This window comes from Wyeomyia smithii, chromosome 2, assembly GCF_029784165.1.
Source record: "Wyeomyia smithii strain HCP4-BCI-WySm-NY-G18 chromosome 2, ASM2978416v1, whole genome shotgun sequence".
Taxonomy (NCBI): Eukaryota; Metazoa; Arthropoda; class Insecta; order Diptera; family Culicidae; genus Wyeomyia; species Wyeomyia smithii.
The window spans coordinates 33,955,851-33,981,813 of record NC_073695.1 but is presented as its reverse complement, the minus strand read 5'-3'; the positions used below and the strand labels follow the sequence as shown (position 1 = coordinate 33,981,813).

Sequence of the window (25,963 nt, the reverse complement as noted above, 5' to 3'; positions counted from 1 at the left end):
TTACCCCACCAGTGTGAGAGCAGTTGTTTTCGCAGTGAAAGATAAACGGTTGTCGACAGCTCTCGCTGCAATGCGATATTTGATTGTATTTTTAGCATAAATTTTTCCTGCTGAAGAAATTCGGTCTTTCAAAAAAAAAAATGCTATGTCGATTTAAATTCAACCCCAAGGGGGGACCCCCTTGAAACAGCTAGTCACAAAACGATGATACTCTCCCGCCCCCCTTGGCTCCCTAACCTAAATCAAATTGGGCCACATTGGGAGAAAGGGTGCAACAGTGAGATGTCTGCCACGAGTACCTTGACTAAAAAATAGGTATACCACAAAAGATCAAAATAATGGTCGCAGTGGTCCAAATCTTACAAAAAACCTAAATTAATCCACCTAGCGGTGAGACCCAGCCTTTCTCCTTCGAACTTATTATTTGTTAAAATAGATTTACTCCAACACTTAAAAAATACACCTTGATTATTTCTGCTGGATTTGTTATTCATTCTAAACAAAAAATTTTTGGTAGCCAATAGCACAACTATACCGAACATTTAAAATTTAACATATCATGGGCTTTGTGCAACACTGGCACATCTCAAAATTTTGCATTTTTGAGTTTTTCATGGCAAACGATGCCAAATACTGTTAAGTTTCATTACACGAAATCCCATTTCGAAAATCACAAAAATACTAGAGTTATGAGTAGAAGTGCCTTTGCTGCACAAATCGAAATTTCTCCATAAAGTTAGTAAAAATAATGTTTTAACTTGGACAACGTGAGCACGTAATATGTGCATAACAGACCCAATGGTGTTAAATAAGGATCTAGGTGTTAAATAAGGTAATCTTAAACTTCAAAGTTTTCTTGAAAATCCAAAAATAAATTTTTGACGCAAATTTTCAAACGCGTTTTTCTCGGAACTATGTTTTTTGAGTTGTGCCAGTGTTGCAAGAAACCGACGATATGAATATAAATTAACACATATACATGCAAATAACATTAAATTCTTTCAACTATATGATGCGAATTTGTTTTTGATTGTGGTATAATCGATTTGTACTCATATACTGCTTATAAGTTTTCAGATTCTTTAAGTCAACGTTAGTCAGTAGATTTCAAATAATGTATAATCAAATGTTGTTCCTTATACATTAGTTTGAATGATCTTATCAGTGAAATTGAAATTCTTTAACGCAGTTGATATTACTGACCGTTTCTGAGAGGCATCCAATTAATGGCCAAATACCAATCAATATGGGTTCTTGAAACCTGGATTATACCCAGTGGCCAGAATCCGACCTTAAACCCAATTTTTGATCCAGATGACCATTTCTGGTTGCATGGTAATCATAAAATCATAAAATCCATCATAAAATCGTCGAACTGCCTGATCTGGGTATTTCTATGGCGAAGATGGCGACAGTTTCCGATCAACAGCCTAAAGTGACAAATATCATCCAATACGATTTGGGGAAGCGGTATGATACCCTGAGGCCAGAAATCATCTTCAGACGCCATTTTAAATTTCTAGACAGTAGCTTCCGGTTTCTACCAGTCTAAAAGGGACAAACATTACCCAATGTGAGTTTTTCAGTACCCGGGATAATGCTCAGAGACCAGGAATCAACTTCATACTTCATTTTGAAATCCGAATTTGTGACACCTGTTTTCTTTAAATAAGTCGTGTAATCTTTGAAAGAAGAGATTTTCAATATTTTTACAATTTAACACATAATGGATAAAATAAAAGCCCGATTACACTGGTCAACACAAGTGTTGCCCCGAAGGTCAAACTAAGAAAAAATGAAAAATTATAGCTTTTCCTGTGAATTCTTTTCTTTCTAGGGCAACTATTATGAGCTTTAGAGCAGCATTTTTTTAGATTTTGTCAACAAGTGTTAAAATCAAATTAAATGGGTACCAATAAAGCAACTAAACCTCAAAATTAAAACTAAGATTATTGAAATCAGTGATGCCATCTTTGGCAAAACGAGTGAATTTGATAAAGTTTTCTGAACACGTTTCCTTTCATAACCTTCGAACTACATGTTCAATCATCATGGAATTCGTTATTTAGGGGTTTTAAAGACAGCCAGTTCATTTGGTACCTATTTCGTTCAAATCGGTTGTGTAGTTTCTGAGATAATGGAGTTTCATAACTTCTACATTTTGATACATAACAGACAAAAGTTAGTCCGATTATATTAAAATTCAATAGGGTTTTATCAGGCAACTAGACCTTTCTATTGCAACTTATTTTGTGAAAGTCGGTCCTTCCATCTCTGAGAAAAGTGGGTGAGCTCAAACAGTGTTAGAAACATGTTTCTTGTCATAGCCTGATTTCACATTATTATACATAACGGACAAATTTAAAGTCCAATAACAATAAAATTCAATAGGGTCTTATGGGGTAACAAGACCTTCCATATGACACTAATTTTGTGAAAATCGGTCTAGCCATCTCTGAGAAAAGTGAGTGAGTTTAAACAGTGTTTGAAACACGTTTCTTTCCATAACTTTTGAACTACATGTCCAATCATTATAAAATTATTTCACAAATGGTTCAAAAAACAAGCCCGTTCTTTTGATACCAATTTTGTTCAAATCGGTTTTGTAGTTTCTGAGATAATGAAGTTTTGTTATTTTCACATTTTGATACATAACCTCGAAACTAAAAATCCGATTACAATAAAATTCACTAGGGTCTTATGGGGCAACTAGACCTTTCATTTGCAATTAGTTTCATGAAAATCGGTCCAGCCATCTCTGAGAAAATCGAGTGAGATTGGGAGACCGTTACATACATACACACACACACACATACACATACAGAAAATGCTCAGCTCGTCGAACTAAGTCGATTGATATACGAGATTCGACCCTTTGGAGCACTTTTATACCTTTGGTTTTTTCAGTGATTGCTATACCTTTCTAGGAGAAAGGCAAAAGGGATTATTAACCCGGGGCGTAAAGACCCGGGACGAAACTTATTTTTTGAAAATGCATTTTTTGAAAAGCATTGGAACGGCCGATTTGGGAAAATTTGGAATTTTTTTCAAGGGGAATAGTTGCTCTAAGTTTTGGTAAAGGTGCCACCCCTCTGGACCCCTACCCGTTTTAGTGAGACGCAAATATGTCTGTGTTTTTTTTTTAATTTTTTAAATAGATTGAAAAACACTGGGAATCTTCATATGTATCAATTGCTCCATGTATCAAATCATGTCAGGTGGATGAAATATGGTATGTAAAAGTGAATTTTGGAGCTTCCAAATTATTTCAGTACAAATTCTCAAAACTACGAATTTTAATAAAAAATCAAACAACAAATCCGTTCTTAAAATTTTAATCTCTACATTTTTGCGGTAAGATCTCCTGAATCCATATGCGATGAAAAATTTATTTTTGCATGCAAACATTTCGAGAAAAACCAGTTTTAATTCACCAAAGTACGTATTTTCATGGAAACCTGATTTTTCCAGTCTCCCAACTTAGCTCTTCAATTTTCAAGCTCCATATTTTTAGAGTGACGTCTTCTGAATCCAAAGATGGTGAAAGATTTTTTCTAGCATGCACAGATTTGGAGAAAATCAAGTTTTCATAAGAACTCGTACTTTAGTGAATTCAAACTCGTTTTTGCCTGTTATATCAACAATGCTCAATTAATATTTTTTGGCTCCAAATTAGGAACCGACTTCTTTCAGAGAAGAATTGTGTTATGTGTTGATTGGAGCTAAACCTGTGAAATGAAAACGTGGAATTGCATGTTTCAAATGTGACAGTACATTTAAAACATACAATTCCATGTTTTTATTCACGTTCGCCTCTGATGGCTGACAAAAAATTTCGTATACTTTTATAATTTGTTTAAATATTCTTTGCTACATCGTACCATAAACTAAAGTTAAAATAGTCCGTTATTTATCATGGAGTATTTTAATGTCAACGCAATAATGCAAACTCAAACAATCTCCTCAAATACAGTTTGAAAACCAACCAACATTTATCGCAAACACACTTAACAAATCGATCGCTTATACCTGTGAATGCTGGAGCCCCAAACAAGTCGTCCGTTTCGATCCCACTCTAACGAAACATTGCACATTTCAGGCGTAGGATACCCACCTAAAAGCAGCGATTCATTACAACAGAAAGCAGTGCGTCTCCACCGGTTCATTGATTCGTTCATCATCGCCACCACTACTAGCAGGGGTCAAAAACCGTACAAAACCGTCAATCCGCCTGTAACGCGGCTACCGTCTGGGTTGCCACCGACGCACAAATCAACAGTCCAAAACCGGAGCAAGGCTTTACTACAAACATTGCCGGGGTGGCGGCAGTAACGCAGTCAGACAAACCAGCAATAGCAAAAAAAAAAACGTTTCTGTTTTCGGGGCCCAGAGAGGTCGGGGTGAATTTGGAGTAATGCCGGAGCAAAAAGTTGTTCCATGAATTAATAGTACCGCGGGCGTCCGCTAGGAGTCGAAGCACCGGCATGGAATGCCATTTACCACCCTGAATTTATGCATAGGTGGACGTGAAATGCATGTGTAGGGAGGATAGGAAGGTGTATCAATAGCAGGGCATCAATTATAAATTTGTTATTTACACAGTGGAACGAAAGGTGGAAAGTTGGCGAAAAAAAATGTATTAAATTTGCAAAAGTTGTAAAAGAAGAAATGGGAATAAGAGCGAAAAGTATGTAAATTATTCTTCGGTAGAAAGTTTGTTTTTTTGTTTGGTATATCGATCCCCGGACCCGGCGCACACATGAAGTTAGCCCAACAGTCGGCTGCCGGGGGAAGCAATGCAATAGAAGTGCGGTGAATTTATGAATCGTTTGGGAATCACTGTCGGGAAATTGAATATTTTTGCTCAAATTTGTGCAAGCCATTACCAATTTTTCCCCACTTCCAAGGGACTAGGAGGGAGAAAGTGAAGTTCCTTAACCATGAAAACCATGTTCAAGGCAGGACCGGTGAGTTCGCTGCCTACGGCTGTGGTAGGATCGGTGGCAGTGACTCTGCTCTGCGCGGTGTCGCTGCTTGCCGGTGTGCGGTGTGATTATGAGAATACCTGGAACTTTTACTACGAGCAGCCATGCTGCGGAGGAAACAGCAACGGGCAGCACCACCTGAGGCATCACAGAGGTAAGTTAACGATCAACTCATAAATGGGACTGTTCGAATAAGCTAGTTTGAAATTAATAAACCTCGATCAAAATCAATTTCGTATGGTAAAAAACTTTAAAATATCTCAGCAGCTGCGGTTCACATCCGTAATCCATCGAAATCAATAACCGTCGTCATCGTCATCGTCTCAAGCATATCAGTCAGACAAGCTAGCGATCAAATTTCGATTCGAAATCAATTTCCCCGAATGCCGGGAACCGATCGGCTGCGGTTGTCGTCGTTATCCGGTGCGCGTCTCTTTCGGGGTCAGAAACGCCAGATGTTGGGCCGCAATCTGGATTCGATAAGTTCGTCTTCCGCCGTCCCCGACGCAGTCGAATGGAGACACACGCGCGCTGGAAGAGTGTCGCATTTCTTTTTTTTTCGCCCGCTCCATTCTACTTCCATTGCAGAAATTTTCCAACTCATCAGTCCGTAGTGGCGCGCTGATGCGCTGAAAAACGGAACTGCAGCCGCATTTGAAGCAATCGAAGCGGATGATGATGAGCTGCTGCACGCTTTGTTCGGTGCCGTTTTTCCGCTAAAGCGCTGGGTGTTGGATTGTGGTACATTCGAGCGCGCGACATGTGTTTTCAATAGGGACACGCTGGAGTCGGAAGAATTGAATTGAATAGTAACGTACAAAGCGACACATTTGAGGTGGCCTGACACCACAAACGGTACTGCTTGTTGACGCCCTCTGTCTAGGACGCAACGTGGCGCTGCATTCGATGGCCAGCAGCAGCAGCAGAGAAAAAGTGCTACGAGCAGAATTGAACACATGACTCATTTCACAGACCCAGTAATGTGGCGACGGCAGATAGACGGAGTATTGTTGCCATTAGCAGTAATCTATCGCTAATGGGCTTATAATGATACTTTATGGATTTTTAATTTGAATGTATGACTTAAAATGTATCGATTCGGTTGTGGATTTGATTGAGCCGAAAGTTTGATCATTGATTTGACCTTTCCGGAATCGTTAAGAGTGCTGCTAAAAACTAAATTCAAACTTAAAGATATTTTAAATTAGACAACCAGATTGCTTCATCTACTTTGGCCAAAATTATTTTTTTCATTCAATTTAAAAATACTACAAGGTATACAGCCCCTGTATGGAATAGTGACGTAGGACTAAAATGTATATATTATATGCTGCGATAAACTGTTTATAGGCAACACTACCGTTTCTATTTGATGGTCGTTATTGTAAAACTAACGATGCCTGAATACATGAAAATTTTACACTAGTAGTAGTTGCGAAAATTCTCATAACTCTTATCTTCAAGCATATATAGTTCTGGAAAGAACCGATTCCATAATTTTCAGTTGGAAATTTGTACTACAGAACGCTGATGATCGCACCATCGGTAGTATTGAATATTTTGCTTGACCGCGCATAATAAAGTTTTATCTCCGCTGTGCCCTCCAGCTAAATATTCTGCAGCGTACGATGGTAACTGTTGCTGCCGTATGCAAAATAAAGGTAACATGTTCCGCAGTGATTGGAAGATGACTCGTATGCTGACTAGACTGAAGATGAATTTTCTACACGCAGTCTTTTGTATCGAGCTAAGCGTAGATTTTTGCCATTAGGGCGTGGCCACGCAGCTTAGAGAAAGAGAAACAAAATAAAACCCCTTCGATACTACTGAGTGATTTTCATTAGCATCAAAAGATTTGCTTTCCCGATACGAAAATCACTCTGGTTCTCAGGTTAACTAATTTTCGTTACTAATATTTGACTGGTAACGGTGTTCGAGTGGGCACAAAGAAACAATTAAACCGAAAAATCACTCAATTTAGCAGTGATAATCCTTGAAATGAGGGTTATATCTTGCTGTGATAAACTGTTCATAGGCAACACTACCGTTTGTCTTTGGTTTGCCCTGGTCGTTTATTGTAAAAATGATTATTGAAAAATAGATGAACATTTCACATTAATAGTAATTGTGAAAATTCTCATAACTGTTATCTTCAAGCATTTATAGTTCTGTAAAGAATCGATTTCATGATCTGCAGCTCGATATGTGTGCTACAGAACGCTGATGATCGCTCCACCACCGGAAGCAATGAATATTTTGCTTGGCCGCGCATAATTAAATTTGCTTTCCGCTGTGCTCTCATAATATCCTGCAGTGTACGATGGTAACTGTTGCTGCCGTCGTATGCAAAATGCAATTTCTCGTCAAAAAGTCTTGTTTTTTTAAATAAAACTTTAAAAGCATGATGTTTAGAAATAAATTGATGCATGAATTTTGAAGATAATTAGTTGAAGATTCCAAAAAAAAATATAAATTTTGAGCGACAATGTTGCCAGATATGTTGTTTTTGCATTCGAAAAATATTTTTATTTCAAATTAAACAGTTCAATCGTGTTTCTGAGAAAAATTTACAAAAGAAACACTTATTGCCTCGAGGTATCATGAGCAAAACTCGAGTTATTGTTTTTTTATTATTATTATTCTGCTAATATTGTGCTGCTGAGAAAATTTTACCCTAAAAATACCTATTACGTTGAGGTGTTATTAGAAAAACTCGAGCTACCGCGTTCTTAAGAAACTGTTGTATTTTTCTTTTAAAAATACTCATATAGAACAGTTCGTTTTGCACCAAAATTCCTTCAAACGAACGAACACTGCGATTGCTGATTATTGTTCTGGTAATATCTTCAAAACTGGCATGATTATGGACATTCTGAATAATGCAATTTGAAGAAAATTATTCAAGAAATCAAAAAAAATACAATTCTGCGTGGCAGTGTTGCCAGATATGTTATTTTTTCTTTCATCTTTCATCATGTGTTTTCATTTGAGAAAGCTCACTGCAATTTATCATCACTCAGAAGATTATTGCTGATTCCACCACGGTGTTTTGTCTCATCATTCTTTAAGATGCATTTCGGCTGAACCAACCACTCGCGGTACAGTTTCCTGGTGGGGGGAATTCGGTCACCGCATCATTCCCCGTTCTTCTCTATTCGTTCATCATTTACGTTAATGCGTCAATCTTTCATCACTTAAATCTTCTCTCATTTTTCAACTTTCAACATTCATCATACACTTCTCCGACGTCAGAACCCACCGAGGTGTCAACATAGAATCACTCACTTACAAAATTAATCTTTACAAGACAGTGTGTGTGTTTGATCGAGGCGTGCATGGAGTATAGCGCAATAGTGAAGGATGATCGATATTAGACTTAGAGGAAACTTTCCCCCCAGTAGTTTAACTGGCCAAAACACTATACCGGAGACATCGGAGATGCGGGTTTGAGTCCCGTCTGGACGAGAGAATTTTTTTCTAAGTCTGTCCTCAGCCTGTGTTCATTTTTCGCATCCACGAAAAAATCACCTACATTGCCTACTTTAGAACCTGAAATGTAAGTCATAAACTAAACATTGATTAGCTCATGAAGTAAGGAATTAACGTTGGAAATTAACAGATTAACAGAAAATTTTCGTGACGCTCTAGATCTTTACCGTTTTTAAATTTGTATTCATATATATGTTGCCGTAAGACGTAATTCTACGTCAAAAACTAAAAACGAGACTGTCATGTTGATCAGAAAACGAAGCAATAACTGGAAATGATAACATTTAGCGCGCATCGAATAAAATCACCTTCCATGTTATTCATATATTCATGTTTTGATGTACCTACTTAAAAATATATTCATGGGAGTGACATTTGTATAATTCAAAATATAAGTTTCTGTTTAACAGTACGACTTGAACTGCCTTACAGAACGTTCATTTTACCAACAGCTCGAGGCTTGTCTTAGACCAGCGGTTCTCAACCTGGGGTACGCGTACCTTTGGGGGTACTCGAAAGCCTTCAAGGGATACGCGAAAGAAAAATCAATAATGGCGGACAAAGCAATTTTTCTCAAAAATACTTTATTTGTTTTTCAATCTTGCTCTTAAAACATGACTGTAGCAAGACTACCACAACTACCACTACTCTCTCCTTCATGAAAACATTCCAAGCCAGGGGGTACAATCGATATGAAAAATATCGCCAAGGGGTACGCGAATAAAAAAAGGTTGAGAACCGCTGTCTTAGACTACCGAGAGATATTGGAAATTTTCCGCTTTCAACAGGTAATCTTTTCTGAAGAGTATCTGTTGAATTGCAAAGTATTGAATTTATTTTTAACGTTTAACGAGTGTGTAGCTCATTTCAAGATGGCTTGACAAAGTATTTTTTTTTTTAATTCTTTTAGCACCAATATTTAGTGGTTAATTTGTGGTTTCAAAATCCAATTTGTGGTAATTTGTGGTTGAGTAATTTCTGAGAAATTTTCAGAAAACTGAGTCAAGCCATCTCTGAAAATGATTTCGCTTCAAATGAATCGGACAACGATGATAAATACATCAATCGAAAGCTCTTAATTTGTGGTTCACGAATATGTAGTTTTTGTAGGCATACTTCATATTAAAATACTTAAAAAACTATTATTTAAATTTTTGAACATTGTTTACCTCTTGTTGTCAACATCGACCGTACGCGGCGTTGGATGTGTTGAACGTTAAAACTTCGTTTGAATATGATAGTGACCAATCTAGAGACCAAAATTCAATATTTTAAATTTTGAGTATTTACACCAAAACTTGTGATTTTTTTTTAAACTGATATATGATCACTCGTGGCCTAAAACGGAAAACGTGATTGAAATGAGGTCGATATCTTGTACCGTTTTTGAGTAATGGAGGAAAGCAACCCGCGTAAAAAAACCGCGTAAAAAGCGACCTTACTGTATACGACATACAGTTGTCGCTGCCGTTGAAAGCTTTTTTGTTTCATTATTCAGAGGGTAGTTGTAGTAGCATATTCCTGAGACGAGAAAATATGGAATTTTAATTCTAGTCAGGACTCACACCTTTGGGCATTTACCATGCGTTTCAACCGTTCCCTACAGTTCTAAGGCCCATTCCCGATCTTCAGGTATCATTCCGTTTTCTAAAATACCCAACAGTCGAATACAGTTGCGAAGCTGGTTACCAAAATATTATTATATCTATCGAAACAAAAAATTGTTCTTTATTATTATCAGGCTGTAATTTAGAGTTAAAACGTATATGCTAATAGATTTTAACATATAATAGATTTCGTATGAGAAAGACCAGATCACACAATTTAGGTTTTTTTTCAAACAATCGGTAAACGGCAAAACTACATTTCCGGAAATGATTCGACCGAAGATCGAGAAAATTACGCACCGTGAAGAGTGTAACCTGATGGGCTACACTTCAGACTACGCCATACAACTCACACGCAACGCAACCCACACGTAATAATGACTACCGTTTGTTCAGACTTTTCACCTGAACTAACCATCGTTCAACACTTCTCTGCACCTTCAAGTGCGGCAGGGTAGACGCAGCCATTTATGCTCACCACTACTAATGCGACGCCTCGCGTAAAAATGACATTTTTGGTTCAAACTTTCTGCTGAACAAAACCGATGTCAGCGAGAGAAAACATTCATTACACACCACCTCTATTTAGTGTCTGGTAATCTGTTTCGTTATGCCTCTCTGTTTCTTCTCTCGACGTCATTGAAATTTGAGAGAGACCACGTGGCCGCGAGAGTTCGCAGATCCATCTTCAGAGCTTTCGTAGTGCAAATGAAAAACGAGCAAATTCATTCATTTTTTTGTCAATGTGGTGGAATTCTTCCGTCGATGTATAGTTTCATTCAAACCTCTACACCCATTTTGTTCATTTGAAAACTTGAACCTCGCATAGTCCGCATAGTATACGTTTGTCTTCTTCCGCGCTGCTTACTTTTTAGTTTAAAATTTCAACATCGTCAAAGGAAACGCTTTAGCATTGAACAAAGATAGGTTTATTACTCATGCGATCATAAACATAATTTTAATTATCGTTGGACAAAACCTGAATGACACTGACATAACATATCACAACGCCATCCGTCGAGCGAACTTTTCTAGTTCTTCGACGGATCTAGAGTTATTTACGACTAAAACCGATCATTGAGAATCATGATGTGATAAATGTGGATAAAGATTTCCTCTATGAAATGATGCAGATATCATTATTCTACGAGAAAATTATCGGAAAACTCGCGGTCATTATAGACCGTAGAATTTCTTTGCCATATAGATAAATGTAGAGAGATAAAGGTTTTCGAATCTGTTATCACGATACTGTTGTTTCAGTGTTGCAAGTGTTGATTGAACAGGTAGCCTACTTGGTCACGCGTCGCCTCTGCATATGAGTAATCAAAAAACATTCAATACTGTTCAGGCATCACCAGCATTTCCTATAGTTAGTGTGTCTGTAAGTTATAATTCAAATTTAGAAAACAACAAATTCAAATCAATTATTCCGGCTCAGGCACCACCAGGCATTTCATATGCTAGTGTCCTTTCGTGTTTGGTGCTGAAAAGTGCCAAGTCAGCCAGTGTTGATTTAGGTAGTCCAACTCCCGAGAAGATTGACTACCCACAACAATCCATGCTGCCGTTGATGTCCGCTCTGTTGAACTGTAACTCGATGTACTACCCTGTTCAAGTAGGTATAAAATTTACAACTGACATTGTTATGAAAATGGAATTCAGCAAATGACTTTAAATAGGTAACGCTGTAAATTTTCTAAGTTGGAATGCTCGCTCTTTAAAAGCGAAAGAAAATGATTTTTTTGATTTTTCAACAGTCCAACAGTTTCAAATGGTCCTACATGTATCTCTTCTGTTAGGAATCCATCCACAATTCAAATCAAAGTCATTCATGCAGTGATTTATTAACCCATGCTGATTTTGATTCTGATCATCTTCCTATAATTTTTTCCATATCCCGTGAAACTGTTTAAAGTTCCACTTGGTCTGTGTTTAATTATCCCAAGGCCAACTGGGATCGATATCGTACCACGATCGAAGAAAGCTTGAATTGTGATATTGTTTTACCAAATAGTGCTGACATTAACGGAGCATTGGAAGATTTTTGCAGTTTAATTCTCAATGCCCGGAACTTATGAGTTCCTAAGGCTAGAGTGAAGAATAATACACCAATTATTGACAATGAATTTCAACTTCTTATACGTTTGAAGAACATACAGAAACGTCAATATCAAAGATCTCGTGATCCTGATTTGAAAGTTATTTTTAAAGATTTACAAACGGAAATCAAACATAGACTCACACTCTTACGAAATGAAAATTTCATGAGAGAAGTTGAACAACTAAAATCATGTTCCAAACCTTTCTGAAAGCTTTCGAAGCCCATTCCAGTCCTCAAAAATGGTGACCACATATTTCTTACGAATGAACAAAAAGCTCAAAAACTTGCCCAGCAGCTCGAGAGTGTTCATAATTTCAATTTGAACGTAATGAACAATTATCAAGAACTTGAAAAACATGAAAGCACCAGGAGATAATGGGATTTTTATATCCTCCCAAGAAACTTCCCGAAAGCTTTTTAAATTTCTAGGTGAGAATTTTTAACAGATGCTTTGAATTAGCATATTTTTCCCTCAGAATGGAAAAAAGCCACAGTCTGAAAAAAAAAACAGCTGAAGCATCAAGTCATCGTCCAATTAGTTTACTCTCTTCTATGAGCAAACTTTTTGAAAGAATGATTTTTAGTAGAATGATGACACATATCAATTTAAATTCAATTTTTGGAAATGAGCAGTTAGGATTTCGCCATTAGCATTCGACTACTCATTAGTTACTTAGAGTAATAATATAATATGATTCGTATTAATAAATCTGAAGGTTACTCCACTGGAGCCGCTCTTCTAGACATAGAAAAGGCATTCGACAGTGTTTGGCATAAAGGTTTGGTAGCTAAAATATCCAATTTCCGTTTTCCTCTTTACATCACAAAAATGATACAAAGTTACTTGACTGACCGCACTCTTCAGGATATCTATTTGAACAGTAAATCTGATAGATTGCCTGTTAGAGCTATATATTTTTTAAATTTTTCTCATATTTTTTTTAGTTTTTCTTTCTTAAGGAGATTTTCAGCCTTCGGCTGGTTCATCTCCGGAAGTCTTATATAATATTTTTACTTCTGATCTTCCTGATTTACCACCAGGATGTGAAAAATCTCTGTTTTGTGACGATACAAGCATTTCCGTAGAAGGAAAAAACCTTCGTGTCATATGCAGTCGGCCGCAAAAAAGTCCAAATATATTTTCTTCATATTTGCCGAAATGGAAGATTTCTCCTAATGCATCAAAAACACAGTTAATTATTTCTCCTTATAAACCAAAAGTTTCTTTTCTCAAACCAACTAATAATCATGTTGTTAAGATGAACGACGTAATCTTAAATTGGTCTGATCAAGTTAAATCTTTGGGCCTGATTTATAATAATTTTTATTATAATAATTTTTGAGAATATCCAAACAAAGTGCATACTTTCAAGGAGCACATTGAGAGTATCCAAACAAAGTGCAATAAATATAGGTAGAAAATGTTTGTATCAACAGAAGTTCTAGACTTTGTCTCGAGAATAAACTGTTAATTCACAAACAAATATTTAGACCAGCAATGTTATATGCAATTTCCATCTGGACAAGTTGTTGTACAACCAAAAAGAAGATGCTTCAAAGGATTCAGAACAAACTTTTGAAAATGATATTGAAGCGTCCTCGCTGGTTTAGTACGAATGTACTGCACAGACCTACTTATGTGGAAATATTAGAAAATATGTCAAACAATATAATCAATAAGTCCCGACAAGAATCGCTGCAATCCGATTAGCTCACTTTATAGTCGATAAGATAGAAGTAAGTTTAGGTGAAGGTTTAATTTCAAATTCATTTTTTTTTTCTTGACAAGTAGGTTTACAATTTTCCTACAATTATATTTACTAAACTGTGGAAGCAATTACTATCTTTAAATGAAATAAAATTATAAAAAGCATATGTAATAGTGTAGATATGCCACCGTTTGTGGCAGAGCACACAATATATATTTTGAATAAATATTAGTAAATATTTAATTTATCACAAAACATCTCCCTATTAAAAAAAAGTTTCTGTTCATAAATTTTTACGTGTTGTCAGTATGGTGTTAACTCATCGATAAATAACAAATGCAAGAATTGCGGTCACAATATATCTTGATTGATTAGAAAATATTCAGAAAAAACAACACTATATGAAACATGAGAGAGCAATTGTGTTGAAAACGAGGAGTTACAAGTTAGAGTTTTTTGCCCGCTCATAAGACAGTCTTTTTCTCTTTAACAACTCGATTCAGTGAGGTTGAGTTAGAGAATAATTTAAACAAATTTATACGGGGGAAAGAGCAAAAAACCTAAAAAAAAAGATCCAATCCGTCTTGCCTAAATCATATTTAGTTTGAAATTAGTTTCAATTTAATTTGTTCTGGTTTGTGTTTTACCGTGTTATATTGTTATTATTATATTTTACCAGATTCTTAGCTGGTGCACCTCTCGCGTTCATCAATACACGGATTTCAGTACAATCCAAATTCATCGTTGATTCAAAACAGTACATCTGCATACATAACATAGATATGGTTCAAAACCGGTGCTCTTGCGTGGTACATTTTTCGTCATTATTCTGATCACAAATGGCACAAACTTCAAGCAATACGCTTGGGACTCTACAAGCGGAGATTTTTATCCCAAGTTTCGAAAGGACCTTCCTTCCAGGGTAATCAAAAACCACCGATCGCATTACCGTCGGCATTTAGGCGATGCGTACGCGGTTCGTCGTTAACCCATCGCAAAAAGAAAATGGGTTCCAGCGAACGGATTTGCACAGACAACGAAAAAAGAAGCAAATTCACCGCACAAGGATGGCGGCTGATGAGTGTGGAGAGGGCGAAAAAAGCAGAGTTCGAAACAAATGAGTTGTGGGGCGGAGCATAAGCCTCTTGTGTCCGGACTCAAGTGCACTGCACAGTTTCTGATCCAGTTATCCAATGCGGACTGTCAACGGTTGTGGAACGGGGGGAATCTCGAAAAACCGAGAGCAGGGTTGCAAAATGCGCCTAATGCATAAGCCCCTTCCTGGCTGCTGCTGCTGTTGCTGTTGCTACTGCGATAGGGTGAGCGACGTGCGTTGAAAGGCGAAAAATCGGCCTGTAAATTAAATGGTGTAAAGACACTTCACTTCGTCTCGTCCTGCTGGTGGCAGTTATGGTGGACCACTTCCATTTTGCCTTGTTTAAAAAAAACTTCTTTTCTGTTTACAAGCAAAAACACACGTGCATCCATGTCTATCGTGGTGTACAGCCGAATATATGACGGGAGTTGGTCGACAAGGGAACACTTGCAACAACCGAGGACAAAGACCAAAGGATTACGTTGCATTTTCTCACTTTTTTTCCTCTGTTCGCTTCGCTGTGGCCCGTTTTTCCCGGGAACTTCGCTGGAGAATCCGTACAAGGAGAGTACTTGTTTTGGGGTTGGCTGCCAGAGAATACCCACTTCTGGGAAAGTGTCGCTTCCCCCATGGCACGAGACCGAGTGCGCCATTATGCATCCTGCCGTTTCTGCCGCTGGTGGTGTTCCCGCGTGAACATGACAAATTGGTACCATGATGGTGAGTCGCCATTTCTGGGAAGAAACCCCGCCAGACACCATTTTTGTTTTAGCATTTTAGTCGTTCGGGCACAGGCCGCAATTTCGGGGAAAGATTGTAACCGGAGCCGACAAGTTTTACGAGCGTTTTACACCTCCGTTTAAGTATTTCGAGGGCTCCCCGTCAATTGACTGGTTGCAGCAATCGTCCGGGGATCACACGGTATGAGGGCTTCCTTAGCACTTTGTGCTGTGTAATGTATGTAAACATGGGCTTTATTTTACATCATCATCATCATCAATTCACAATTTGTTGCAATAATGAAATTCCATACCCTGTGAAACATGCAAACTGCCGTTCGAATTCATCCCGTATAATATTAAATTCCAGATTTGTCGATGCAAGTAATTTGAATTCACTAGTCTTTTACTCTTTAACTAACTGCAAACATATGTCCTGTGGAAATTCGACCATTGCATCATTGGCCTGGTCCATTTTCGTTGGATATCGCTTTCCAAAGCGACATATTTGTACCAAGTGCTGCAGAATATGCATGCATAATAATTCTTGCTCAACCGTCTAGTCCCATCCCTGTCCTTCCTCCCCCTCCGGAGTTTAGTTCACAGTTCACTAAGCCGATCTCGATCCGAAATATTTATGAAGTGAGCAGACGTCAGCCACATTATCGTTCGCATTCGCAATGCTAATAATTTTGTGTTTGCAGCGGCCGGAATCCCAAAACTCCCACGTCCCCTTTCGTCTGTGACGGAAGCGCCAACAAGCAAGCAAGCAAGCTTGATGGATGGAGTCCATTAGTTGACTGCTAACGCGATTGATGTGCCTTTCGGTAAGGGAAAAGCGTGTCGGGAAGGTCACATGAACTCCATCTGGCGACATTTCCAATCATTTTAAATACGCGCAATCCGGTGGAAAATTCGACCATTGCAGAGACAGGCCGGGGAGCTGGGGGTAACGCCGCACATCATATTTTCAGTCGAACGTACGAATTCGGACGGATATTGACAATTTGCTCCGGCTGCTAGTGCGGATGATTAATTGATCAGTGATGAGCCGCTTTTTTCCTGGCCGGGGTTTGGTTGCCTGGCTGTGAGCGTGACCCATTTAGCCCTATCGACAACCGCAGCAGGATAACTCGATGCGGATATCATTTCGCGAAATCATCAATTTGGTGTCGATGACTAGTAGTATGACATGGTTTTGATTTGCTGGATGGTTGCAGAGTATTTAGCCGAGCACATCGGCTTGTCAACTGTATAGAAGACACTATGATGAATAGCTTTCCTTCCTCGATATTTATTGTCATATTTCTGGCCTAAATTACATTGGTTGTTATGCTGAATTTGCTGTTCTATTTTTTTATAGCCTTGATTTTTTGCCAGAAAATTTGGGTTTTTATGCTAAAATTGGGATCCTTCTGAATCGCTCTTCCAACAAGTGACAGTTTGTTGATCTTAAACACAACTCGGATTTTATTTTGCTTTTATTTGTTTTAGGGAGCTGATTATTAAATAGTTGCATTTTCAAGCTCGGCATTTTCCAGTATAACATTGATTATTGAGCAAATAATAAACTAAATACAAAGTGAAATTTTTATACCTTAACTATTAGGTGTAATGTAAGCTGGAAATCGACCGTAATATTGATGTCGGGATATTTCGGCTAAGCGGTCCTTAATTTTAGAACCAATTATTTAATTTTGTCCAACGTTTCGACACCGGTTGGTGTCTTCACCAGGGAAAACTGTATTGTTTCAATAATTCACATATTTTAAAAACAAGTTACACATTTTTAAAACCTCAATTCTAACTGTTCTTTGTCCTGTGGCTTTTTAAAGCATATAACTGTTTGGTATAGTTGTAGTGTTAACATTGATGCTTGTGGCTGAATTTGAAAGATTCGTTTAAAAAATTGTGGGAAAAATTGGTGGTTCTATTATAATATCTTACTGTTTAATTTCTGTTGTATTCGAAAATCTGTGGTTGTTCTAACGGTTGCGTTTGCTGTGGTGGTTTTTGCTATTGGGGATTTGTATTTTGGCTATTGATATTCTGGCTATTACTGTTAGAGCTATTATTAGAGGGAGACGGGATGTTGTTGGTCATTCTAGTCAAGAGAGAGGCATAGGCTGTGTTGAGTCCAGCAATATCTGTGCTCTTGTTGACGGCTTGTTTGGTGGTGTATATGTGACACATCTCAAGAAACGGGAGTGTATTTATGGTTCTGCTCCGGTCTATAATGCTGGTTGCGTCTAAGTTAAACCTGTGTCCGAAATCAACACAGTGTTGGATGAGTGCAGTTTTCTCTCTAATTTCTTCTAGTGTTGTTGTTGTGTGGGTACCTTTGATTATTTCATCTACACGTTTTATTTGGATTTGTTATCTATTAGGGCTTGTGTTTCTATTATTATGGAGTATTTGAGCCATTAAAAAATTACCAATAATCCAGATAACGGAAACTAACAGTTTTTTTTGGGCATTAACAGGTTTTTTTCATTCCAGGCACATTGTAAAGCACAGCGAGCTTCGTGCCTCTCCCTAAAGAATTTCAGATACGAGTTTTGCAATATGAGGCTACATTTTAAAGTCTCGTATCGTCCTGCAAGTCTAATTTGTTTCATGTCTTGCTCCTAATACGCAACGGAGTTAAAAATCCGCTTTTGCAGAGATATTTAGAAGGAAGTTTTAATTACCTGTCAAATTTACCAAGAACTTCGCGGCCCCTTTGACAGCCGCGAACCTCTGGTTGAGAACCACTGTTCTAGAGCTCTACGGTTTTTTTTCCGAAACCTGCCTTTGGTGATTAACTAGTAGTAAGATGGTTTTTTGCTGGGATATAGCCTCAGGTGACCATAGGTAACCCTCCGGAAGATCAGGACCTACCGTATAAGTGGTACAATCTCTTGAATTGGCTCCAGCACACGAGTCCAATTAGGTAAAACTCCTTCTGTTACAAAATACTTGCGCACCACGTAATAAAAAAAATCATTATCACACAGATCTCATCGTAAAGTACTCAATCAGTTGACCATTTTTGCTGACGTCATGTACCACTTTAGCACGGAACAAAATGGCGATTAATTACAGATAATTTTTTAGGCGTTCTGCATCAATTTATGCAATTTATTTTGATCACCAAGGAAATTAAAATTGAGACTTTCGCTTTCCGGTTTAGCGTGAACATTTTGCACAAACTTTTGGGCAGTTTAGTTAAAACGATACAATTCACTTGCGCAAAGTTTCTTGTTTCGACGCCAACAAAACTGAGCATGCATAAACAAAACAAAAACTATTAAGAGAGAGAGAGAGAGAGAGAGAGAGACAGCATACATTTTCATACATTTATTTTGCTCTAAGCGTCTTTGTTGTTGAGTAAAAGAACCTCAGAAAAAATTCAATTTTTAGTTGTCATCCGGTGTTTTTTGTTCATTTTATCTCGTTTAATCTTAATTCCAGGGCTGGTAGCAAATCCTTATTCAGGCTTGGTCTCTTTTTTAAAGTTAGTCGCTGAAAAAGCTTCTTTTCTCAACTCAACGATAGGTTTCAAACCCTTTTATTCACTTAAGTTGGTCTGTTTTTAACTTGGTACTTTTCTTTATTTCCCGTTTTAATTTTCGCAGGGGCGACTCGTCCATAGGTGCAACCTGTGCATTGCACACGGGGTACGCCAGACAAAAACTATATTCCAAACGCAAATTGAAATTTATATTTTATCCATTTTTAGTTTCACAACAAATAGAATGACTTGTGTGTTTACGCAGACATGATTGTGATTACTTCATCAAACTGAGATTTCCAGAATTTGTAGTTGAACAGGCAGGTTCAAAAGCCACGAGTCGCCCCTGATCGTACGCTAGCCTAGGGGGGGCGAATGCAGTCTCGATCAACTAGATTAGTTGAGAGAATTCGTTATCGATATTGTTTTCGGCACATTTTGTATGTTACAAGTACACACCGTGTCCCAGTGCTGAGTCGAGAAAATTTCCAGCTCGGAAAGATCCTCGACCTGATCGGGAATTGAACCCGGTGTCACAACCGTGTGGGAGGGCTAGCCGACCGACATCGCTAACCTCAGAACCACGGGGCTTTCGTAAATTCACCATAATTCCCGCTACACCGAAGCCCAGAGGTGCAATCAGTATCATATGCTATTTAAATTGAACAACAAACTGTCCTTTTTAGGACAACCTAACAAATTAATTGAAGATTGAATAAACATTGCTGACTGTCCGATCACGGAGAAATGCGAAAAACAAAAATTTAAATTTTCTAAAAAGAGAAATTAAAAATTTAAACTAGAACGGTTTATTTGATTGGTTACATGTCGTCGGCAAAGTTATAAACAGTAAAAATGTCTTTTTCACAAATATTTTCCTTTTAAATTTTTTTACAGTGTACAGGCAAAATTATCATCTAGAACTTCGTCGAAGACAACATACCGATCAAAATATGCTTTGGCTTTAGAAATATTTTTATCAATAGCGGCTCGAGTGCGAGAGTATGAGTACTCCCACAGTTAGGTTTTTCGGCAGCACAAAGAACTTTCAAATTAACTGAGTCATCCATTGATGATGATCGATGATGATATGTGTTGTGTTGATGCTTAAAGGGTGTGAAGATAAAATAACGGAACTAAAAATCAACTCGTGTTACCAGTAAACGGTAATCCACAATAACGATAAATTGAACGAACTTGCCAGTGTAACTACTTTGAAACACCAATGACACTTTTAAGCGCCTCAGATAATTAAATTGAAGTAGTTGTCATTTTTCTGCCGCCGAAACGTTACTAAGAGTGATCAAAGAGTTATTTATATTTCCGTTTTCAAAAGAGAATGCAGTTCCACTTGCTGTTTTACAACTTTTTTTTTTATTCTCGCTTATTTTCCGTCGGTCTAGTTCCGCCACTGTTGTGGCCAATCACCGACGCCCAGGGAGGCGACTCCACACCCAGGACCCTAAGTCACGACCCGTTTATTAACGGACCGGCGCCAACGGCTTTACTTCCTCATGCGATGGAAGGCGTGATCCTAGAGATTTTTCGCCTCAGAAAATCTCCCGGTGTCGGCTAGGATTGAATCTAGACCAGTTGGGTTGATTGTGAGTGGATCACGCCACCTCACAACCATCGACACCTATGTCGGCGGTGGGATTCGAACCCAGGCGTCGAGCGTGGTTGGCGGAGACATTACCAACCACACTAGGCCCCCGCTCATGTTTTACAACTTCAAATAAATTATTTCGGGGTGTTAAGAAGAGTAATTTCTAGCTGAGTTACCTATAACTTAATTATCAAACGATTTTCCCGGGTTGTGTCCATGCATAAAACTGGTGGTTCGATCTATGTTACATTTTACATGGTCCAATCACAGATTTTTTATTTACAACATTTAAACTAGCTCGATAATCCAAATTATATCACATTTAGTTAGAAATATAATACAGTGCTTTTTCGATTTTATCACGCTCAAAAAAAATTTCACCGTGAATTTGGTGAAACCGTGAAATTAGCGAAATGATAAAAAATTATTTTTTTTGGGTTGGATTCAATTGAAATTTATAATATTTTGAGTAAAATGATGCACTTTCATAGTTGAATGGTATAAAAGTTCAAGATACAAATAAATAAACAACAAAAAGTTGGTTTATGATATTTTTCTCCATAGAATTTTCGCGGACTTTCTCACGGCTATTATATATGCAATATCAATATGATTTGTACTGCAAATTCTTTAGCATAGCTAGCAGAGTCTAATGCTTGTTAATGTGAGGTAGTGGAACCGCTAGATTTTATAATTTTTAAATCCACGCTCTATGGGAACCAAACTGTAGAGCTATTTGAGTTGTTAACAGATCTTCTTGCTCAACTGCTCGAATAATACGTAATTTTTGCTTCAAAGTCAATAAAATACGTATTACACGGTTCATTTTTCTCAAGACTATGACAAAAATTATTTGTAACAGATATGACACATGGTTGCCTACGAAAATTGATCAAATAAACTGAGTACATAAAACTATACACATGCAAGGACACAACGCACAAGTGGAAATGATGTTTCGAATACACTTTCTGCAACTAGAAGTATATTATTCTTGATTTAAACCTTTCTTTAAAAAAAAGCGTGATAAAAACGAAAAAAAAAACGTGAGAAAATCGAGCGTGAATTTGGCAAGTGGTGAAAAAGCACTGTACTGTTTAAAATACTTTTAGTGCCATATTTTGTTAAATTGCTTGAAATAAATGTTGCACATTTTACAATTTGAAGAAAAAAAAAAATTTACATTATTTCAATAACGTGTTAGCAGCCCTGAGAACGGCCGATTGTAATTTGTACTTGGCAGGAGGAATGAAACAACTTACTTCGAGCTAGTGTATTTCATATTAACTCTAGTTCGACAATACAGGGTGAGCAAGAATTATCCGTGTTTTTTGTTTCAGTGTATAACTAAGATTTGACAGATGTTGAAATGAGCTTACCTATGCAATTTTCAAGCTTCGCTATGTGTTAATAAAATAACGAAATCTCCTTTGAAACAGAGTGCATTAAGTGTCATAATGAAGTCAAGTCCATTACGCAGTGCGGTGATCGAAGTTGTATAAACAAGAAAAGCGTCCAATAAGTAACGCTAGTATGTTAAAAATGCCTATACAAACCATTAGAGACGCTGTAAAACGATATAATTAGCTGGAAAATTCACACGACCATTCAGGAAGAGGCAGAAAAAGAACCGCTAGGGCCCCTTGGAACCGGATAATTATTCGTCACCGGATTAAAAGTGATCCTAGAATTTAAAATTTGAATTTTAAAAATTGACTTTAAAAAATCGGTACCGAAAATCGAAGATACTGTTGAAAGAATTTATCGATGTACGCCATCGCACTATTTTATTTCCCAATGAGAAAATTTTTACTGTGGAGCAATTTCATATCCAACAAAATGGCCGTCAGCTTTTGCCTAAAGCCCCTTCTAAGCGTATGAACGTAGCTCTATCTACCGGTAAACCCCCTTAATATTCATTGAAAGGGGTGTGAAAATCATTTTGTTCCTTTTTTACAGTACTTCATTCGATAACGTATGGAGTGCCGCCTGGTTGTGGCGGTAGTCCTCATCAACTATTTTAGAAAATTTCAACTTTTTTCTGATTTTTCTATTATTGGATAGTATTCAATGTTTAGTTCTCCTATTTCAGTTTTGATTAAAAAAAGATTTTTAAAAAGCAAACTTTTTGAGATAACCAATTCTGAATATGGGTCATTCCATACGAAGTGACCACGGAAAAGAATAAACTTGGACACGACAATCACGGATTTGGCTCAAAGCTGGGGGAATCATTCATCTAGGTTCACTATGAAATAATCCCATTTTGGTGTCGACTGGAATTCCCCCCGCTCTGTGAGACCTCCCTCTTTGTGACAAAGTCAGGCAATTTTTGTTCAAAATTCCGTTTTCCTTTTTCTTACAATTCATAGATGTAGGACGTCCGCAAAATGCTGATAGATGATTTTTAAAGAAAATAAACCAAGGAATCCAAAAAATATAATTTTTGACTGGAAGTGTTGCCAGATAGATTATTTTTGTATTTGAAAACTAAATTTACATTTTTCGGCAAATAAAGCCATTTTTATTTTAAATTTGATAATTTCATCGTGTTCCTTGGAAAATTTCACGCAAGAAACAACTATCATTCCGAGGTAATATGAGGCAATCTCGAGATATAACATTTTTACGAAAATAGTTGTAAATTTCGTAAATAATTTATTTTATAGTTTATAGCCGTAAGACACCAGAAAAATAGTGATGAGTGAATTTTGAAGAAAATAAACCAAGAAATCCGAAAAAAATATTATTTTTGACCGGAAGTGTTGCCAGATAGATTATTTTTCTATTTCAAAACTAAATTTGCATTTTTCGGCAAATGTTGCTGCGTATATTTTAAATTTGAAGGTTTCATCGTATTTCTCAGGGGCGACTCGTGGCTGTTCAACCTACCTGTTCAACTAGAAACTCTGAAAATCAGAGTTTGGGGAAGTAACTACAATTTTATCCGCGTAAACAAGCAAGTAATTCCCAACAAATAAATAACAAATTCCCTTTGTTACTATTTAAGAATAAAACTGAAAATGGTTTTGAAGAGATTATTCATTGCGGAGTGGGGAGGTTTTTATCACTCGCTGATGGAAAGTAATGGAAAGCGGGTCGAAAATTGGGCCATTTTTAATTGCCATTTGCTGGATGGTTGCAGAGTATTTAGCCGAGCACATCGGCTTGTCAACTGTATAGAAGACACTATGATGAATAGCTTTCCTTCCTCGATATTTATTGTCATATTTCTGGCCTAAATTACATTGGTTGTTATGCTGAATTTGCTGTTCTATTTTTTTATAGCCTTGATTTTTTGCCAGAAAATTTGGGTTTTTATGCTAAAATTGGGATCCTTCTGAATCGCTCTTCCAACAAGTGACAGTTTGTTGATCTTAAACACAACTCGGATTTTATTTTGCTTTTATTTGTTTTAGGGAGCTGATTATTAAATAGTTGCATTTTCAAGCTCGGCATTTTCCAGTATAACATTGATTATTGAGCAAATAATAAACTAAATACAAAGTGAAATTTTTATACCTTAACTATTAGGTGTAATGTAAGCTGGAAATCGACCGTAATATTGATGTCGGGATATTTCGGCTAAGCGGTCCTTAATTTTAGAACCAATTATTTAATTTTGTCCAACGTTTCGACACCGGTTGGTGTCTTCACCAGGGAAAACTGTATTGTTTCAATAATTCACATATTTTAAAAACAAGTTACACATTTTTAAAACCTCAATTCTAACTGTTCTTTGTCCTGTGGCTTTTTAAAGCATATAACTGTTTGGTATAGTTGTAGTGTTAACATTGATGCTTGTGGCTGAATTTGAAAGATTCGTTTAAAAAATTGTGGGAAAAATTGGTGGTTCTATTATAATATCTTACTGTTTAATTTCTGTTGTATTCGAAAATCTGTGGTTGTTCTAACGGTTGCGTTTGCTGTGGTGGTTTTTGCTATTGGGGATTTGTATTTTGGCTATTGATATTCTGGCTATTACTGTTAGAGCTATTATTAGAGGGAGACGGGATGTTGTTGGTCATTCTAGTCAAGAGAGAGGCATAGGCTGTGTTGAGTCCAGCAATATCTGTGCTCTTGTTGACGGCTTGTTTGGTGGTGTATATGTGACACATCTCAAGAAACGGGAGTGTATTTATGGTTCTGCTCCGGTCTATAATGCTGGTTGCGTCTAAGTTAAACCTGTGTCCGAAATCAACACAGTGTTGGATGAGTGCAGTTTTCTCTCTAATTTCTTCTAGTGTTGTTGTTGTGTGGGTACCTTTGATTATTTCATCTACACGTTTTATTTGGATTTGTTATCTATTAGGGCTTGTGTTTCTATTATTATGGAGTATTTGAGCCATTAAAAAATTACCAATAATCCAGATAACGGAAACTAACAGTTTTTTTTGGGCATTAACAGGTTTTTTTCATTCCAGGCACATTGTAAAGCACAGCGAGCTTCGTGCCTCTCCCTAAAGAATTTCAGATACGAGTTTTGCAATATGAGGCTACATTTTAAAGTCTCGTATCGTCCTGCAAGTCTAATTTGTTTCATGTCTTGCTCCTAATACGCAACGGAGTTAAAAATCCGCTTTTGCAGAGATATTTAGAAGGAAGTTTTAATTACCTGTCAAATTTACCAAGAACTTCGCGGCCCCTTTGACAGCCGCGAACCTCTGGTTGAGAACCACTGTTCTAGAGCTCTACGGTTTTTTTTCCGAAACCTGCCTTTGGTGATTAACTAGTAGTAAGATGGTTTTTTGCTGGGATATAGCCTCAGGTGACCATAGGTAACCCTCCGGAAGATCAGGACCTACCGTATAAGTGGTACAATCTCTTGAATTGGCTCCAGCACACGAGTCCAATTAGGTAAAACTCCTTCTGTTACAAAATACTTGCGCACCACGTAATAAAAAAAATCATTATCACACAGATCTCATCGTAAAGTACTCAATCAGTTGACCATTTTTGCTGACGTCATGTACCACTTTAGCACGGAACAAAATGGCGATTAATTACAGATAATTTTTTAGGCGTTCTGCATCAATTTATGCAATTTATTTTGATCACCAAGGAAATTAAAATTGAGACTTTCGCTTTCCGGTTTAGCGTGAACATTTTGCACAAACTTTTGGGCAGTTTAGTTAAAACGATACAATTCACTTGC

At 37.3% G+C, this 25,963-nt stretch overlaps 1 protein-coding gene across 3 annotated transcripts in view; it reads left to right on the top strand.

Moving 5' to 3' along the window:
* LOC129720979 (semaphorin-2A) overlaps positions 1-25,963 on the top strand; it is a 248,267-nt gene that overhangs the window by 80,193 nt on the left and 142,111 nt on the right. Inside the window, exons 2-3 of one of the 3 annotated variants that reach the window (XM_055672967.1) lie at positions 4,100-4,556; positions 4,603-5,139. The exons of 1 other annotated variant lie outside the window; for it this stretch is intronic. In XM_055672967.1, coding sequence (XP_055528942.1) covers positions 4,941-5,139 — 199 coding nt within the window. In that variant the 5' untranslated portion in view covers positions 4,100-4,556; positions 4,603-4,940. Of the gene's footprint in view, positions 1-4,099; positions 5,140-25,963 lie in introns of all 3 variants that reach the window. One more of the 3 variants, XM_055672968.1, reaches the window with a different exon arrangement.